The 19,283-nt window shown below is 34.3% G+C and overlaps 1 protein-coding gene across 7 annotated transcripts in view; it reads left to right on the plus strand.

The window, feature by feature from the left end:
* Window positions 1-19,283, plus strand: part of FRYL (FRY like transcription coactivator) — a 241,985-nt gene that overhangs the window by 111,078 nt on the left and 111,624 nt on the right. For all 7 annotated transcript variants that reach the window (XM_081049753.1, XM_081049752.1, XM_081049754.1 and 4 more), the window contains 7 exons: window positions 1,903-1,956; window positions 4,929-5,068; window positions 5,998-6,094; window positions 13,974-14,053; window positions 14,439-14,519; window positions 16,255-16,423; window positions 17,146-17,238. In XM_081049753.1, coding sequence (XP_080905879.1) covers window positions 1,903-1,956; window positions 4,929-5,068; window positions 5,998-6,094; window positions 13,974-14,053; window positions 14,439-14,519; window positions 16,255-16,423; window positions 17,146-17,238 — 714 coding nt within the window. The remainder of the gene's footprint in view (window positions 1-1,902; window positions 1,957-4,928; window positions 5,069-5,997; window positions 6,095-13,973; window positions 14,054-14,438; window positions 14,520-16,254; window positions 16,424-17,145; window positions 17,239-19,283) is intronic.

Below are 19,283 nucleotides of genomic sequence, written 5' to 3' on the forward strand. Positions count from 1 at the left end.
TGATCAGTTTAATCACTGTCCACAGTTTTTTTTCTACCATTTTTCATGCCTATTGTTTATCCATCTCTGTAGTGCCTGTCACCTTAAAAAACAAAACAAAACAAAACAAAAAAAACGAAATGGGAGGATTATATATATTTCTTTTTTACCTACATGTAAAACGTGAACAATGTCAGTTGGAGATTGTTCTATATGAGCCCATATAAATTTGTCTCGTTCTTTCTAACAGTTAAATATTATTTTAATAACAGAAAGTGCTATAATTATTATTATTTTTTTTTTACCAGTCTCTGTGGATAGGCATTTGAGGTTTACTCCAATTTGGTAATCAACTGTGGGGAAAAAAAAGCTACAGTAAATATTCCTGTACGTAGGTCTTTGAATTTATGTATATGTGAACATAGAAAATAGTATGTATTCTCTTCAGTGAAAAAAATAAACCTATTTTTAAATGGCTTAGCTTTTCAGAATCTCATAGTGAAAGACAGGAGTCCCTCTGCTTGAATAATGATTAGGGCCTTCTCAGCCACACTATTAATGAAACAGATTAAAAAAGTCCTTGATTAGTAATTTATATTGAGTGAAGGACACTAATTTCATGCTTTTTTTTACTGATGGTAACGTGAGTATCCTTTTGCATTGAAAAATCATTTCTGAGTTCTTATTATTTAAAAAAAAAAAAAATAGCCCACCCTCCACTTCCTGGTTTAGGGCAAGCTCTGCGAGGACGATAACTCTTCAGAAACATTTGAGAAATGAAACATGTTAAGTGTAAAACAACAGTGCAAGTGTTTCTGAAAAGGTTATTTGCTCTTTTATTCTCCTTGGCCATTACTTTATTATAGAAACATACTATGTGCTTATTAAATTAATTAGATCAGCATTTCTTAAAATATTACTGACAATCTTTAAACTTTATTTACAGTGAAAAGGGGATCAAATAAGTCAACTAAGTTGAGAAGAAACCCCTCCGCTCCCCTAATAGCCTCCTCCCTACCTAAATACATAATTCACATTAGGATACTAAGGGCTCTTTTAGATAAGTATTTTTCAGACTTTTAGATACTTTTAGAAACAGTGTTCTATGGGACTTAGTGTTTTACTTCTATTTGAGAGCTGGTTAATTGGCAATATGTATTATTGTGCAGGATCATCATGTTGCATATGGATGGTGTAGTTTGCTTTTAGAGATGCAAGACGAGTTCTGCAAGATAATTGCCAAAGTGTGCTTAGCTTGTGAGGGTTCAAATGCCAAGGGCATGCCAGAAACCTCTCCATATTAAGAAAATGAAAGTGTCATGGAATTCAGGTGTTTTCCTGACTTCATTTAACTTAGAAACTTGATTCTCTGATAGATTAGGGATTTCTATATGTTAGTGGTAAACACATTTGTGAGTGAGTTCCTTTTCAAGAAAAGTTTTAATAAATGAGAGAAGGAAATTGGGACTCTGTTGGATGGAGAAGCTTTAAAATACACATATTTCTAAATTCCAGTTTTTTTCATAAGAGAATGGCATTTGTTTTTCTATGATATATATTTAATATAAAAATTCAATTAAAAAGCATAATGTAGAAAATTTAGAAAGTCGTCCTTTAAAAATTGCAACAAAAGAATAAGTCATCATATTTTTTAACATTATCCAGACAACTCTTATATTCAGTAAGTTAGGTAACTATGTAGGGTAGCCAGCAAGGCAAGTATTGGTAGAAAGACTGACATAAGGTATTACACTGTGTATGGTATTTTAAGTTAAACTAATTATATTAAATTTTGTTTGTAGAACAGAACCTTTCTTTAAACAATCTAAATAAAAATGAAAACAAAAACAACTCACAAATCTAAATTGTTTATCATATGAAGGATTTCTAATATTTTCTGTGTATGCATTTGTTTTATTGTAGGAGAAGCCTTTGTCTAGATCTCTCCAGAGGGGTGAAGATCTTCAGTTTGACCAGGTATGCCTCTTTGGGGGGAATACTTTTTTCCTGAAAGGAAAACGTGTGTCTAAATAGTCTTATCCAAATATATCTACTATTAAGAAATTCCTTTGTGTGGTTTAGTGATCCTGTGTATCTTTATGTACTAGATTCAGCCTAGAATTAATTGGTAGTTTGTTTTTAGCAAAACAAATAGAATGAGTTATGAACTGTGAACTTTATAGTTCATAGAATGAGCTGTGAACTTTATTTCTGTTCATTCGGCCTTTAAAACATTTTACTTTTCATTGTTATTCTCTTTACTGTGCCCTGTAAAATTTTCTCAGAAAGTTTCCGATTACATCCTTCAATCTTTCCTTGGATACGAATTCCTACAATTTTTAGCATTCTTTTTTATCCTGTTGGGGCTATCAGAACTTTACATAGAAGTATCCAGCCTGGTTGCCTCCTTCTCTACCCACTCCTAGCAGTAGAGCTGGAGATTAGGACTTGGTGCTGGACAGTGATCCCAGAGAGCAGACTTAGGAGAGGGAAGCAGGGGAGAAAGATAGAGGGAGCATTTTAGAGGTCACTGCTGTGGGCCCTGGGGCTTCATTCCACTTCTGAGAATTATACAGAATGTCTCCATAATTGCCTGACGGTAGAATGGGGTGCTGGAGCATTTATGTGCAGCTCCCATTCCCAGTACTTGAGGGCTGTTCTAAGAGGCATTAAGTGCAGCCCATCCACACACTTGTACTTGTAGCTACATTTGTACAAAGGCCAAGTGTATTCCGTGTGTCAGAAAGCAAAAGAAGCTTGAAAAGAAGATATCCGATGACCCCCCCACCCACAAGCTCCCTTTATATAGAATACCGGTATTTAAAAATAAATGTGGTATTCCTTTAATATTAATTCTTTCCTTTTCCTGAGATTAAATGTTTGATCAAGTGTTATTTTTATCATAATTATGTTTGCTCAAGAATTATTTTATTATATGCTGATTGTTTGCAAAAACCAGTAACCCAGATTAGCTTTCTATTCCCACCTAGTATTCCTGGGCTATTTTTCTCATAATTATGTGTCTAGGAAATAGAAGTTAATATTCATAGTAGTATGATTGATTAAATAAAGATGACTGGTGGAGATGTACCAAAATACTGTGTTTCTGGATCCCACTCTAGCTCTGAACCCGAATCACCAGGAGGGCTGCTCACACCTGTATTTTAGGTGATTCTGATGCATGTACTTAATGCTAATAGCCACTAGTTTGAAAGGGAACCATAAATAGGAAGGCCAGTCCTCTGTTATAGTAAGAGTAAGGTCACCTTATAAAATTCTTTTTAAATCTTAATGTCAATACAGAGGTATTAATTACTAGTAATTAATTAATGAGTTATTATTAATGTATTAATACATTATTTTAAAAGTATTTAATTACATACATCTTGAATCCACTTCACCAGTGATGAATGAAATGAATATACAATCAGAATTTGAAATCCTATTAAACAAGGTTTTAAGGAAAATTTCCATCTATTTTCTTACGTAAATGATTAATAAAACTGTAAGTGATCAGGCCTCATAGCTTGATTTTTTTTTTTCAAAATAAAAAGCTACATGTGCTTTAAATTGTTTTAATATGTATTTATAGTAGCCAGTGTTTTAATTTTTTTTATTCACAATGAACTATGTATCCTTTTGAGTGATACTGTTCATTGTTAATAAAATATAAATTTAAAAAAACAGTTAAAATTAGAATCTTGTTTTACTTCAATTCCCTATATTAGAATCTATTTACCTGTCAAATTATGGTAATTTATAAATAGAGCCATGATTGAAGGAAGGCAGAGATAATGAAAAAGGGGAGAACAGCCTACACAATCCAATAAATTGTTTCATTCTTTTCTGTTTTCCTGGATGAAGTACATTCTGCACTTACAGGAAGAATATATAGTATTAGGAAAATTAAAGTTTTAATTCCTGGCGGTTTCAGTTTATCTTCATTAAGTGATTTTTCCTATAATCGTGGAATTGAATGAGACCTTGAGTATTCCTGCAACCCATAGTTTTTTAGTTAAGAAAAACAAAGTGAAGTGTTTTTTACTGTATGCTGATTTAAAATATTAATTTTATGAACAATGGGTCATATCAGATACAGAATTTCTTCTGAAGAGAGAATTTTTTTCTCGGGATCCACCGATGAATAGTGACTTTAGGGACCGCCAGTGGTAGCTGTGTACCTCTTCACCACCACTACGGGCAAGTTGGGTTCATTCACAAAATGAATTCGAAATTCACCTACAGGGATGCCTCACATGAAGTAGCAGTTGTTCATCCCACTACATTTAGCTTTATGCTGTCCATTTATATATTCTAAGCTTTAAAAGCTTGTTTAACACATTTCTCACATATTTATTTGTATCACAAATTAATTATGTAATTATAATTCTCTGTTCTGTATCATAGCAGTACACAGTAAATCAGAGCTTTTCCCACACTTTTGACATAAGATAGTCTTCTTTGTTTCTTCATCTCTTCATCCATTCTAGTGACAACATGTTAGAGCCGTTGTTCACAGGAGGAGAGAGGAACTAGCCAGGGCAAGGAAGTAGATGTGTTTATTTGTTTGTTTGTTGTGTGTTTGTTTTCCGTGTTACGGATAACAGTTCTTCCAGAGGTATCCATGTGTACAGTCAGGGGTGTTATTGATGGTCTTGTTTGTGCACATGAATAGCATATGGAGGCAGGGGAAAGCTGGAAAGCCTCTGAGCTAAACTGAATGGATTTGGTTCAAGTTTAACAGTGGGTGAAACTTAGCCCCCTTTACTACTTGGCTATACCCATAGCCCTGTTTTAAATTTTAAACACATTTACTGCTTTGAGTTACTATGTTTATTCGGCTGTGTTTATTTTAGAAATATGAATCATTTTTAAGTGATTGCTGTAAGAGTTAGGAAGATGGTACTTTGATGTGGTATTTTACCTTCCGGGAATATCTTGTATTTCAGTTGATAAGCTCTATGAGCTCAGTAGCAGAGCACTGTCTCCCTTCCTTACTTCGCACCTTGTTTGACTGGTACAGACGCCAGAATGGAACTGAAGATGAATCTTACGAGTACAGGCCTCGATCTAGCACAAAATCTAAGGGGTAAGTGTCTTATTTTCCACTGTCCTACCTAGGATCAAAGCACTTCCAATTCAGGGGGTGATAGTGATATCAAATGAAGATTGTTATTGTTTGGTTTCTAAGCAAAAACCTGTATTACTTTTGTTATGAAGTGGCAGTAAGGGGAGAGGATAGTCCATACTTAAACTGTAAATCGGGGGAAGGTACCAGTTTAAGTAGGTGTCCCCCTACAGGTCTCATTACTGTGACCGAGTTTCAGGAGTTCGGTGAGGAACTTTACTAGTCATGGAAGAAAGTAAAATATGCAAAGAAGATCCTATTCACGGGGTTTGTGAACGGAGGCAATTGTGATACAGGAAGCCTGCCAAAACCCCATATTGTTTACCATGAGACTCTTGGTGCTCAACTCATAGAACTTGTCTTCTCCTCTTTCGAATTTCCCGGGGAGATTTTGGCTTTTAGTAAAACATCAATTTGCTTTCCCTAATAGGTGATAGTCCGTAGTTTAGAATTGGACTTCAGTAGATGCCTCTTTTGATTTTTCAACTTAGATTTGTGAGGAAGTTACCTGGTGCTGTATTATTTTCATCAGAAATGTTATTTTGTTTCAGTTCTTAATAAAAAAAAAAAACACTAATCAAATATGGAACAATGTTAGGTTCTCTAAATGAAATTTAAACTGTTTTTCTCCTTACTATTTTTTTTTTTTTTTAGATTTGGTTTAATTTCTGACAGATGCACTAATGAAATGTGTATTTAAATTCCTAATGTCACAAGAGAAGGAACACGAGAACATGTAATATATACATTGGGTTAAGAAAGCTTATACTAACATTTGCTATAGGACCCCATACATATTAGGATCTCAGTAAATAACATGAACTACTAACCAATACCTATTTTAAAATTTACAGTCTTAATGCAATCCTAAATTGAGGTTCTTGTTTCAGGGACGAACAGCAACGTGAAAGAGATTATCTTCTTGAAAGGAGAGATTTAGCAGTAGATTTCATTTTTTGCTTAGTTTTAGTTGAAGTTCTAAAGCAGGTAAGCCCTTTGATTTCTGCAAAGTCTGTATTTCTTATTTTTTTGTGTGCTTCAGTTACCTTATTTAGGGTGATATGTCTAAAATTCTGGTCCGCGTAAACTTAGTTTCTATAATTTAATTAGATTTTGTTTCAGTTGCCTGGGGATTTCTTTTTCTGTGCTTATCAGTCCTTGTTCCTTTTACCTTTGTATGCATGCATCCAAGACATGAAATCATGTTAGGAAAATGGAGCAAAATAGAAATTGTTAAGTATGGGCCTTTAGCTGCAAATGCGGTACTTCAATCATTTTTTACTTCCACTTTCAGAGAGTTTCTTTTCCTAAGCCCTCAAGCCTGCATTTCAACATGGAATAATTGTGCAGTGATAGTTGAGGAATGGGGATGATTTGACATGGGTTAAGACTGACTTGACAACTGCAAATGGTTTTTTAGACTAGTGAAAATACTTCCAGATAACAAATTATGTTTGTTCATTGAATGAATATTAGAATGCCTACTGATCTCTGAGATTGTTCTGGGCACTGCACTTGTGGGCTTAACATCTGAATGGCATAGACAGTAAAGAGGTTTTATACATATAAAATGCCAGGTATCATATATTTTTACTATTCAAAATCAATACAAATATACATATAAATAACTACTGATTTTGAAAGTATGTTTTTATAAGTTTGTAGTCTTTAAAAAGTTATGTATCATTCAAAGATGATCCATATATTTCCAGTCATGCACATTGCAGTGTTTTGAAAATTATTAGGAAACCTAAAAGAAAAAATTTTTATTTCGCATATGACATACTTGGATGGGGAGATTTTTTGTTATGTGTAATGGAATAGAATATGATATTAAACAGCAAATGTAAGATATAAAAGTTAATTGTCTATTTTTTGACATAGTCCATATAAAAATGTTTAAATTATGTAATCATTCATGCTTTGCCTGTTTTTACAATGTCTGAGAAAAGACATTGAAATCTGAGTATCTGAAATCTGCATATAAAAATTTTCAATATGTAAAATAGATAAATGCATTAATCAAAGGTAAAATCACTTTAGTGTGTACCCATCATAAAGTTTTTTTAGTAGATGTGGGGAAGAAATCTCCCCTGGGACTTGTACTAACTGGCCAGATTTGCTTTCTGTGATGTCTCAACTTAGCGAGGATCCGAAGACCCTAACATAACAGGGAATATGGGGAGCTGGGAGCATGGGCCAAACCCCATGAATGGACTTTGACTGGGGCTCTCTGTGGTTGGTTTCTACCATCTGGTGTGTGCTGGATGAGGGTCATTTGAGTGGTTTCATGACCAGCATTTACATTTCTTTGCTAAGTTAAATGGTCTGCGGTTTCTTCCAGCAGGAGAAATTGAAAACTGCCTGCACTGACATTCAGGACTGATCTGACAGACGTTGTGGCTACGTTTTCTCCTTGCTGTCCCATGACAGTGTTGCACTTAGCAGTCAGTCTGTCCTCTCATCTGAAAGCGGCCCCTAAGGGCACTGGCTTCAGAACTCCCACATACAGCTGACCTCATGGAGGTTTTCCTTTCTCCCCCCCCCTCCCCCAGTCCTTACCCTCTCTTTGTCATCTTTCTCTTCATCCTCTTTCTCCTTCTCTTTCTCCAAAAGAATCCAGAGAGCTCTTCTGGTAGAAGAAAAATCAGTGGATATAAACATAGAACATTCTTTCAGTGGGCTCATTTTTCAAGTCCCCTGCACAAAACCCTTTCAGACCTACGGTTCACATGGACTCGGATGTGAGAAAGAGAAATGCAGTGGCTCTGAAAGCTAATCGTTGTGTTTCGTTCTACCACCACATTGTTCTAACCTATAGTTTCCTTTCCACTCACCCATTTCTCTCTTTTACCGTTATCCTCATACCTTCATTCAGATGTACCCGTCAAAGAATAAAATAAATCACCAAGAACATGCTCGTAGAGACACTTTATTTAAAATCCTATATAGATTGGTTTTTTTCTTTCCTACTTAAAAGGCGAATCTTTTCAGCTTCTTCAAAGCTGATAAAACTACAGAAAATGAAGTAAAAATCAATAGAACTTTCTGAAATATCATGACAAACTAACCCAATTTTCTTCTGTGCCAAAGTGAGGTAGGGTTTAATAGATCCAGAGAGTAATCAATGTAATATATCTTGAATTTAATAAGACTTTTACTTTGTCCCACATAATATACAAATGTTAAAATGTGATTTAGTTTTATTTTGATGAGATAGACAGTCCCAGGAGCATTTCAGTATTGATGCATGGTTGGTTCAGTCTTCAGGAGGAGTAAATATTCCTTGTGGGTTAGTCCTTGACCTCATATATTAGAAATTATTTGTTTCTTGAATAACTTGTCATGTCTTCAGTGATAATCATACACGTTTGGAACTCTTCATCATGCATGAAGATTCTGTGTCCTTTGTATCAGCTGGTCATGATAATAAGCTCTGGGAGATAATCACAGCAGATGTTCTCATCCCAGCTGTGGACTCTACTTGCTTGTGTAACTTGGTCAAGTAATTACCCACCAACTCTTTCTCTGTAAAGGAGGGATGATAATAGTACCATTATTGTAGAATCATGAAAATCAGGTAGGCTAGTGCCTGGAACATGGAAAATGCCCAACATACATTATTTGTTATTTTCACTTTATAGATGAAGAAGTATTCTTAGTTGAAGTGACTTGCTTAAGATTATAATGTTAGTTTTCTTTTTTACTCTGTTTTCTTCCTTTAATAAAAGTAAAATTATTGGTAAAATGAGAGATATAAAATTAGGTGCAGTGGCCAGCATCTTATAAAATTATAATTTTAATCATAACAAGTTAGACAAGAAATTGAGTTGGTATAAATGTGATGAAGTTAATGTGATTCACTGTGGAAACAAAATTAATACAAGGTATTTGGGGATTAATTTCATTTTTTCAGGAAAGTCAGAAGAATAATTTTGGGGTCGTGGCCAACTACACATTTTAGTGTGTTAGTAGTAAAGGCTTTAAAATCCATGACAAAAGCATGTTTTAACAGGAATATAGCATTGAGAAAGTTCGAAGCAATTTTCTTTTTACATTGAATTTTATTCAGACATATTTATTCATTGAAACAAGAAGACTGGGAAACAAGGTTTGTGAGCCATTTCAGACTCTTTGCTTAGTTTTATTAGTGCTATTGGGAAGTATCAGAAGGTGGAGTAGATCTTGAATATTTTCAGATTTAACATCACATTTAAGATGTTGATAAGCAGCTTTGAAGGTTTTGGGTGATTCGTAATTTTGCTAACACATGAATTTATTCTTTCTCCTTTGTGTTGAGAGCTGGCCTTTTAGGTAGTGAATGAACCTTGTTGACTCTGCAGTATCTAGATCTTACCCTAGTTTTGTTGTTTTTCACTTTTCACGATGTGATAAAAGCATTACATTTTGGAATGTGGTGGTGTGAAAAATAAAACTTGGGTATTCATTAGGGTATATGCTTCTTGGATGGTCAAGTGGAGTTAGAGCTGCTTCTAAAATCACACAAATGACAAGATCTGAAAATTCTTGATGTTGAAGATGAGAGTATCAGTCCATGAATGTAGAGTGTTTTCTGTATAAACTGAAATGGGATCCCTCCACCCCAATCCCCCTTAATTCAGTTGGGTTTTTTGTTTTTTTTTCTTAACTATTGAAAATCAGGAGAGAAATAGGAATAGGGAGAAATAGGGAGTTCTGTACATTCTGATAATGTTCATTCTTTAAATAAAATTTTATAGAGATTGTGCTTTTTTTTGAGATTGTGCTTTTTTGTTCTCCCAAATGATAGGTAAGATATATTGCTTTCATTTCTGTTTCTCTGTCTTTTATAAGGTGAAAACATTGAAAGTTTTTTTTCTCATTTATGAAATGTGTTTTCATATATCAGAAAGTATGCACCACCTTTTGAACTTCAGTTCCCTCTCCTGTACAATAACAAATATCTACCTTATATGGCGGCTGTGTTATAAATAATGTATATAAAATGCCTAACTAATATTCGGCACACAGACACATACAAAGTGTTGATGGTAGTGGTAGTAGGGCAGTAATAAAGGGCCCACAGCATGGCTAAGGAGTGTCCCGATGGTCGGTCACTATTAGACTGAACAGAGCTGAGCAAATAAAGACTACTTAGGAGAAACGATAGGTTTAAGTCACCTTGTGTTTCATACCTCTGGCCTAGAGCACACGGAACATCCCTGTGAGGAAATCAGTGTGGTAAAATCACAGCACAGAACCATAAGTGGGGCACAAAAAGTTAAAACATGTAAAATGCAGTGTTGCATTATTGCAAAGTCACGAAATTGTCCGGGCCAGACTCCGTGTGCTGTGAGCTCTGGAATAAGTTCTGGGAGTCAGGCTGTTTGATCCAAACACAGTCTATTCCTGACTGAAGTTTGGCGTCACCTAATGATAGCTGTCTTCTTTGTTTTAACTATCAAAGGGGTTGATCACAGAGCTGACTGGGAGGTACTTATAGGACAACGGCAGTGATTCCAGGAACCTCTTTGTTAGCTTGGGGCCCCTTTTTGTTGGCCCAATCCAGGGAACATGAGGCTAGGAGGATATATCTCCCTCCTTGCTTCCCTAATGATCTCTTGTTTCCTGCCATTTTCCCTACCAGGCCTTGTCCTCCGTATCTCCCATCCTATATTCTAGTTCCTTCATCTGCCCTACATTCCCAGGAGGTCAGAATTTTGACCTGGTCCCTTTGGAGAAGGGTGGAGAAGATGAGAGGACAAGAATCCAATTGTCATAATTCTGACTTTGCATTCTCTCAGGGCTAATAATAATAGGGTTCTAATCTACTAGCTGCAGTTTACAGGTGAGGGATGTGTTTGCCTATAAAAGGCTAAGAAGCTACTTGTGATTATAGAATCAATCATAAAAACCTAAATAAGTATTCCTAATTGCTAGAGAAATTCTGGGTTTAAAATTTCCATTTACTAATGTGTGGGACAAAGGTTAAGACTATTCTTCTAGAGTCTTTGAATTCTTGAACTTTACTATGTAGACTAAATGTTGTTTCTACTCTATTATTAGATTTATTAAACATGGCGTATTAAAATCTCAGCTTTCACGAAGTGACGAATAAAGTTTGTTTCTTTCTTGGGTCATCAGGTTACTTTTAAAAGGTTCTCTGAGACTTAGAAAGGTAGAGTTTGGGTTACCACTGCTTCCTCACTTAATCCCTATTTGATTTTGCAAGAGGGTAATATAAGAATCTCCCTCATGGTGCTTTTTCTAGGAAATGTGAGACAAATGCTTTCTTGTCCTCCTCTGGTCAGCAATACATGCTGAGCCACTGAGCCAGGATGAGGCTATAGAATAGCCGTCAATTCATATGCATACAGGTTCCTCATGAGCCTTTTAAAGCTCTGTGAGCTGCCATGCCTCCCTCTGTGTGGGACTGTGTGTTAGGATTGGGACTGATGTTGTCTTCTGTGTAATGTGAATTTAGTCGCCTCACTGAGATGAATAAAGGTAAATGAACATGCGTAGTTACGTATTGGATTTCTTGTCCCTCACTGCAGTTTAAATGTGATTATTCTTATGTCATGTCTGTCTCATATTTACTAGTTTTGAACTATATCTTGATTATTATTCAGGATATGGTTCAGGGTTTACCTTTGTAAGAAACATATTATCTTCATTTTAAATATCTATCCTTCTTCAAACCCTCCAGAAGCATTCTGACCATCTCTGAGTAATTATACTAATTCTCTAGTCTTTCTTCCCCAATCTACTTTGTGGCTTCCTTGGTTATATTTAATTTTCTATTACAATTTCATCCTGTTGATGAGGTGTTACACAATTGATATTGTTAACAATGTTAAGCAGTTGTAGAGTCCCTGTGTGTTTTGTTTTAATTGGATCCAGGCCCGCAGAATTGGATGAATCTTGATTCTGGTTCAAGATATACTGTTGTCATTGATCTCTGCATGGCTGCCTATTTATCTGTTTGTTTACAATACAGTGGTCACCTGTAAGACTTTGAGAACTGAAGCCAAATTATGTGACTCTCGTAGGTCACTCCCTGGCTGCTCCCTTACCAGTATACTGATTTTTATGTTAATTATTCCCTTAACTTTAAGAAGTGTTTTGATATATGTTTGAATAATATATTAAAATTTTCTTGGGTTTTGAACTTTCTAAAAAATGTGTTATACTGTTCATTGTCCTAGGATTTATTTTTTTCACTCAACATGTTACTAAGATTAATGCATGAAGTGTGTCACTATACATCATATTTTCTTAGGTGTGTAATTGCTAATGTGCTGGAGCTCCATCCTCTTAGGTTTAGTACCTAGGGCCCTGCAAGTTAAACTGATAAATGGCAGATTAACAGGAGAAAAATTCTTTTATGTATGCATACGGAGGCCTTCATAGAAAATGACAACCCAAAGAAGTGTTAGAACCGAAGAACTTACTTTAACAAAGAGCAATACATTGAGGGGGAAGTGACAAGACAAAAGAAGTGGGTTTGTGCTTCTAGGGGTGGTAAATTGTGAGAAGGTAAATATATGGGGGAAACTAATGGAAGGTACAGGCTACATTGCAAGATTCGTTTGTGCAGACCCATCTCAGTGCCAACTGTTTGTTTCCAGTGATAATGGTTCTTCTCCTCTTCTTGGTATGGGAAGCACTGCTTTCAGCCAGAAAGGGGGAATATTAATAGAGAGCTTTCCCTGCATCTGCTGTATCTCAGTTACCTTCAGCTCAAAATAATCCTTTTTCAAAGTGCCATATTTTGATCCTCTTCACTAAATTGCACACTATGTAAAGCATTGATTTAAACTTCCACCAGCAATGTATATGAAACCCCATTCATTTATTCTACTATTTGGTATTGTCAGACTTAATTTTTTCTCCATCAAATAGGTGTAAAATGATATCTTGTACATTTTCATTCTCTTTGATTAGTTCCTCTGTTTTGGTTCTTTCCCATGAAACTATACAAGTATATAATGTTAAATGCATAAGATGTATATTGTATAACATATTGAATATTGGAAATCTGGACTGAAACATTCATTAATAGGGAGCTCATTAAATAAATTATGTATATGAGTATTATGGCTGTTAAAAATGTAAGGAGGAACTAAGTACTGACATGGAGAGATGCATCATTCTGTTAAGTAAAACTAAGTTTGTGTGTGTGTGTGTGTGTGTGTGTGTGTGTGTGTAAAAATCTGGATGGATATATATCAGGTTTTCAATAGTGATTATATTTGGGGGAAGGAGCAGGAATTTTAATTTCTGTTTTAAATATTTGGTTTGTTTTACATATTAGAAACTGGCATGTAATTTTCAAAGAACTAAACAACATGGAGATACTTGAATGAAAAATTTGTAATACAAATAAAGCCATAAATAGTTTAAAATTATCGGAAAAGTTGGTGTCCCCTTTGGATACTGTTTGGATACTGTTATGATAGAAAATTGGTCTATATGAAAATTGTGGGGCTGGCTTTGTCAAAGGTTGTTTTTCCATAGGTGTTGCAGAGTTACACATGAATATGTTTTTAACTCTCTGACAGTAACAATTGTAGTAACAACAATAACATTTACTTTTCCCCCTAAGTAGTCCATAATTGAATGACTTGAGATTATGAAGCTAATATTCTTAAATTTAGAATTTGTTAAATTAGAAGTTCAACTAAATTTTTAGAGAAAAAATAATAACATTAAAAAACATTTTTAGAAAATGGGAAGATTGACAGATTAGTAATGGATCATTATGAAAATTAAAACTGATAATTTAATTAAAACTGATAATTTAATTAGTTGAAAAGAGACTACTCCTAAGACTTCTAACCTATTTAACTTACTCACTTGATTTTTTTTTTTTAATTCATTCTAGATTCCTGTTCATCCTGTGCCCGATCCCTTAGTTCATGAAGTTCTAAATTTAGCTTTCAAGCACTTTAAACATAAGGAAGGGTAAGTAATCTACTAATTTGGGATTGTTGCTTTTCTCTGTAGTCAAGGTTTAGATTATTTACATATACTCGGAACTCTTCATTCATCATTTGTTTTGTAGCATTCAAAGCAATTATCTTCCTTTTTCTAATCCATACGTGCTTATAGGAACAATTTTGTAAAAATGATTCTTAAAACCATTGATTGGATTTACAAGAATCAGAAGGTTAAATTTCATTGCAAATTAAAATCTAGAGATAGAAGAAAATTCATGTGGTTTCATCATGCTGCAAATGAATCTTCACAGAAAATTATACAATACTCTGATAGGGGATTTTCACATTTATTAAAGCAAGAGCATTTGTAGAAAAATGTAATGAATCATATATTTGTTCTTTTACTTCAGATATTCAGGAACCAACACTGGGAATGTGCATATTATTGCTGATTTATATGCAGAGGTGATAGGGGTTCTTACCCAGTCAAAGTAAGTTTCACTTATTTTGATTTGCTTTTCATTTTAGAATGTTTCGTTACTAATGTAATAGACACTGACAGTTTTAAATCTACAGTATTTTTCATAGAATTCTGTGAAGTCTACTCTACCTTTTATTACTAAGCTGCTCTATTCCTTAGAGGATTTTAAAGTAACACCCATATCTTAATTTCATAACTTGTTTTCATTTGGGGTTTTCCATAAATGTGTGCATCGAGGAAGTCAGAAATTGCCAAGAATAGTCAAGGCCTTACCTTATTTCCTGTTTTTAATAATTATGTGAGAAGTGGGTTTTTATTGTTTTTTTTTTTTCCTTTTAGAACTCTTGGTAGAGCTAATGATTACTTTTAATACTTTCCAGGAGGGTGCTTTTATTTCTGATATAGCAATGCAATCTTTTCCTTCTAATCATATTATTTGTTTTAATACTAAAAAGAGTTTTGAATTGGTAGAAGAGATACCAAGATATTACATTATTCCATGGAAAGTGGTATTTGTTAGGAGTTATACTTACTGAGTTGTGTTGAACTATCTATCATTATAGTAAACACTAAAAAGATGTTTGTCTTTAGTATCTTGTGTTTGCTGTAAAGACTTATGGAAGATTTTGAATTTCCTTTGTTGCTACTGGCAAATTTGTAAGGTGAAAAGTATCAATTCAGATTCGTGCATGCCGTTTAAAGATTCTTTGGCCCTGAAATTATCATTATAAAAACCTTTTTAAATTCTAAGAAGGCAAGCACTGTTAATGTTTAGTATTCTAGATTTTAATATTAAGTAATGTATTATATTATTATTTTTTTATTTTTTGTAATACACTAGGGACCTTTGTATAAACGATACTATAGAACTTGGAACATAGTTTGAGTATTTTAAGTGATTTGGACATAGACAATAATATCTTAATATTTCATTGCTTCATTCAATATGCTTCCTGTGTCATTTCAAATTTTAGGCACTGGTATCCCAAGTATCATTAACTGTAATATCTTTAGTTCCATAGCACATACAGGGAAAAAATGAAGTATTATTGATTAATGAACTATTAGATATCTTTTTTCCAATGCAAGGAAAGAAAAAATTGAGCAGCCTTAACAGTTGTGGTCATTGGAATCCAGGATGGTGTTCACATTTCGAAAGCATTTTGATTCTTTAGCTTTTTGAGATTGTGAGACCTGTGTCCTCCCACTCTTCTTCAGTTTTTCTACAGTGTAGTGAGATGTTAGTAGTCTACAATTGATTAGTTTACCTCTTTAAACGAATTTGTTGTCTCAGTCTACTCTCCATATAAGTCAAATTGCAGACTTTGTAAGATGGAGTTATAAAAATTGGAGACACTCTCTGATTTACATAGGGATGTTTTATGGGTGGGTTTAATCTTGTTTTAATTATGATAATTATTAGAGGCTAATGGTACTGTATTGGTGATATAGGAATACAAAAATCCTATTATTTCTCTTTAAAGAACTTCTGATTTTAAAGTAAATGAATGAGAAATTTAGAATAACAAATTCTAACAAAAAAAATTTTAACAACAAAAAAATTCTAACCAAAAAAAAAGTTTTGTCTTCCTCTGTATGGTTTTCTGGTAATTTTGATGAGGGCAGAGAAAGGAGATGATGTTCAGGAAAAATACCTTTTCATGTCAATCTTAAATAACATTAATTAGTAGGAAGTTAGTGTTTTTTTAATTCATATGAAATTTACGTATCTGTGTGTATTAAAGGTTTCAGGCTGTGAGGAAGAAGTTTATGACAGAATTAAAAGAACTGCGACAAAAGGAACAAAGTCCACATGTGGTACAAAGCGTCATCAGCTTAATAATGGGAATGAAATTTTTCCGAGTGAAAATGTATCCTGTAGAAGATTTTGAAGCATCATTTCAATTTATGCAGGTGACACACTTTCTCAATTGCAGATTTAGCCTAACAGTGGCTTTTCTTGCTCTTCATGACTTTTTCTTTTTTTAAGGATTTTATTGGGGAAGGGGAACAGGACTTTATTGGGGAACAGTGTGTACTTCCAGGACTTTTTTCCAAGTCAAGTTGTTGTCCTTTCAATCTTCGTTGTGGAGGGCGCAGCTCAGCTCCAGGTCCAGTTGCCGTTGCTAGTTGGAGGGGGTGCAGCCCACCATCCCTTGGGGGAGTCGAACCGGCAACCTTGTGGTTGAGAGGACCCACTCCAACCAACTGAGCCATTCAGGAGCTCAGCAGCAGCTCAGCTCAAGGTGCCATGTTCAATCTTAGTTGCCGGGGGCGGAGCTCACCATCCCTTGCGGGACTCAAGGAGTTGAACTGGCAATCTCATGCTTGAGAGCCCACTGGCCCATGTGGGAGTTGAATCAGCAGCCTTCGGAGTTAGGAGCATGGAGCTCTAACCGCCTGAGCCATCGGGCGGCCCTCTTCATGACTTTTTAAAAGGAACAAAATATATATAAATTAATGACATCATTATTAATTCCTTATTCCAAATGTCTTTCAATTTTAATTTGAGCACATTTTGACCTTAACTTTTTGGTAAAATTGCAAAGTATTTACAGAATTATTGTGATGTTAAAAATTGTTTAATCTTCCTCTTTTGTTAATCCTATCCTCTTGTACCTTTTCTCCCATTCAAGGAATGTGCTCAGTATTTCTTAGAAGTGAAAGATAAAGATATAAAACATGCACTTGCTGGTTTATTTGTGGAGATTCTTATCCCTGTAGCTGCTGTAAGTATATTTTAATTTTGTATTATATTTAAAAAGTACCTTTTCACTGAAGAAGTTGCCACATGAAATATTCTTACTTTCTGGTAATCTCATAGATGATTAAGCAGAAACTTTGAATGTGACATGGGTATTGGGAAAATGGTTATTAGACAAATAGCAGAAGAGCATTGATGAGTATTTTAATTAAGAGAACAAGCCCAAGCCCTTAAGATTCAGAGACTGTTAGGAAAGCAGAGTATCTGCAACCTAGCAGTAATAGTTGCCTCCAGTTGGTCAGCGTTACATAACTGCATTTACCCATGGCTTTCGCTCCTTAAAAACTGACAGTCATTTTAGTAGCCTTTGAAGAATTTGAAAGTACTGTGACATACATCCTGGAATATATGGGACTGTGTTGATCCTAAATGTTCTTGTGTTCCTTTTTAATGCCCTTGTCTCATTCTCTGCACCTTGTTCTCAGGCAACCATGTTCCCTTTCAATTTCTCTGCATTGATTTGGAGTTTCCTGGAATTTTATATTAATGGAATCTTACAGTATGAGCTCTTTCTTTTCAGATTTCTTTCACTCTGCATTATTATTTTACGTTCCAACTATGTTGCAGAATATATCAATTGTTCATTCCTTTTTCATTGTTGAGTAGTATTTCATTATGGCTTTACCACAGTTTGGTTATGTGTTTACCTATTTTTGGACGTTTGGATTATTTCCAGTTTTGGGCTGTTACAAGTAAAGCTATGAACATTCATGTACAAGTCTATGTATGGACATATGCTTTTATATCCTTTTGGTAAATAACTAGGAGTGGAATTGCTGGACCATTGGACTGATATGTTTAACTTGTAAAGAAATTGCCAAGCTGTGTTCCAAAGTGGTTGTACCATTTGCATTCCCATGAGCAATATGTGAGAGTTCTACTTCATATCCTCATCAATACTTACTTTGACCAGTCTTTTTCATTTTAGCCATTGTGACAGGTGTTTCATGGTATCTCATTCTTGTTTTAAATTTGCATTTCCCTAATGACTAATGCGTTTGAGCATCTTTTCATGTCCTTATTTGCCACCCATATATTTTCTTTGGCAAAAGTCTGTTGAAAGTTTTTCTCCCATTTTTGTATTGGGTTATTTGTTTTCTGATTGAGTTTTGAGACATATATTTTTATATTTTTAAAACATATTGTGGATACAAGTATTTTATCAGATATATGCTTTATTAATATTTTCTCCTAGTCAGTGATTTGACTTTTCATTCTCTTAACTATTTCTTTGGAAGAGGAGAAATTTTAAATTTTGATGAAATCTGATTTATCGATTTGTGTTTTTATAAATTACGTTTTTAGTATTGTATCTAAGAAGTCTTTGACTAACCCAAAGTCACAAAGATTTTCTCCTTCAGGGCTTAATTTTCTCTCAGTGATGTTTTGTAGTTTTCAGTGTATAGATATTGAACATATTTTGTTTTATTTCTAGGCATTTTATATTTTTATGCTATTATAAATACGATTGTTTTAAAGTTTCATTTTCCAGGTATTCAAAATACTTTTCAATATGTGTATTTTATTTCACTTTTGCCTCATTGCACTGGCTAGGACTTTTCAGTACAATGAGGAATAGAAATAACGAGAGCAGACTTCCTTGCCTCCTTTCACATTTTAGGGCTAAAGTTGTCAGTCTTGCCAATAGATATGGTATTACTAGTAGGTTTTTAATAGATGCCTTTTATCATACTGAGGAAATTTATTTCCATTTTTGGTTTTTGAAGAGTTGTTTTTGAGGAATGAATGTTGGATTTTGTTAAATGCTTTCCCCCCATCTCTGTTAAAATAATTATATGGTTTTTCTTTGTTGTTTTTAACACATTAATTGATTGTTCAAATGTTGAATCAACCTACATTCCTGGGGTTAAATTCCTCTTGACATGATGTCTTTTTATATTGTTAGATTTTATTTGATAAGATTTTTTTATTGAGAATTTTTGCATCTATGTTCATGGGGGCTATTGGTCTGTGGTTTTCTTTGCTTGTAATGCCAGTTTTTGGTTTTGG

This window comes from Rhinolophus hipposideros, assembly GCF_964194185.1.
Source record: "Rhinolophus hipposideros genome assembly, chromosome: 1".
NCBI lineage: Eukaryota > Metazoa > Chordata > Mammalia > Chiroptera > Rhinolophidae > Rhinolophus > Rhinolophus hipposideros.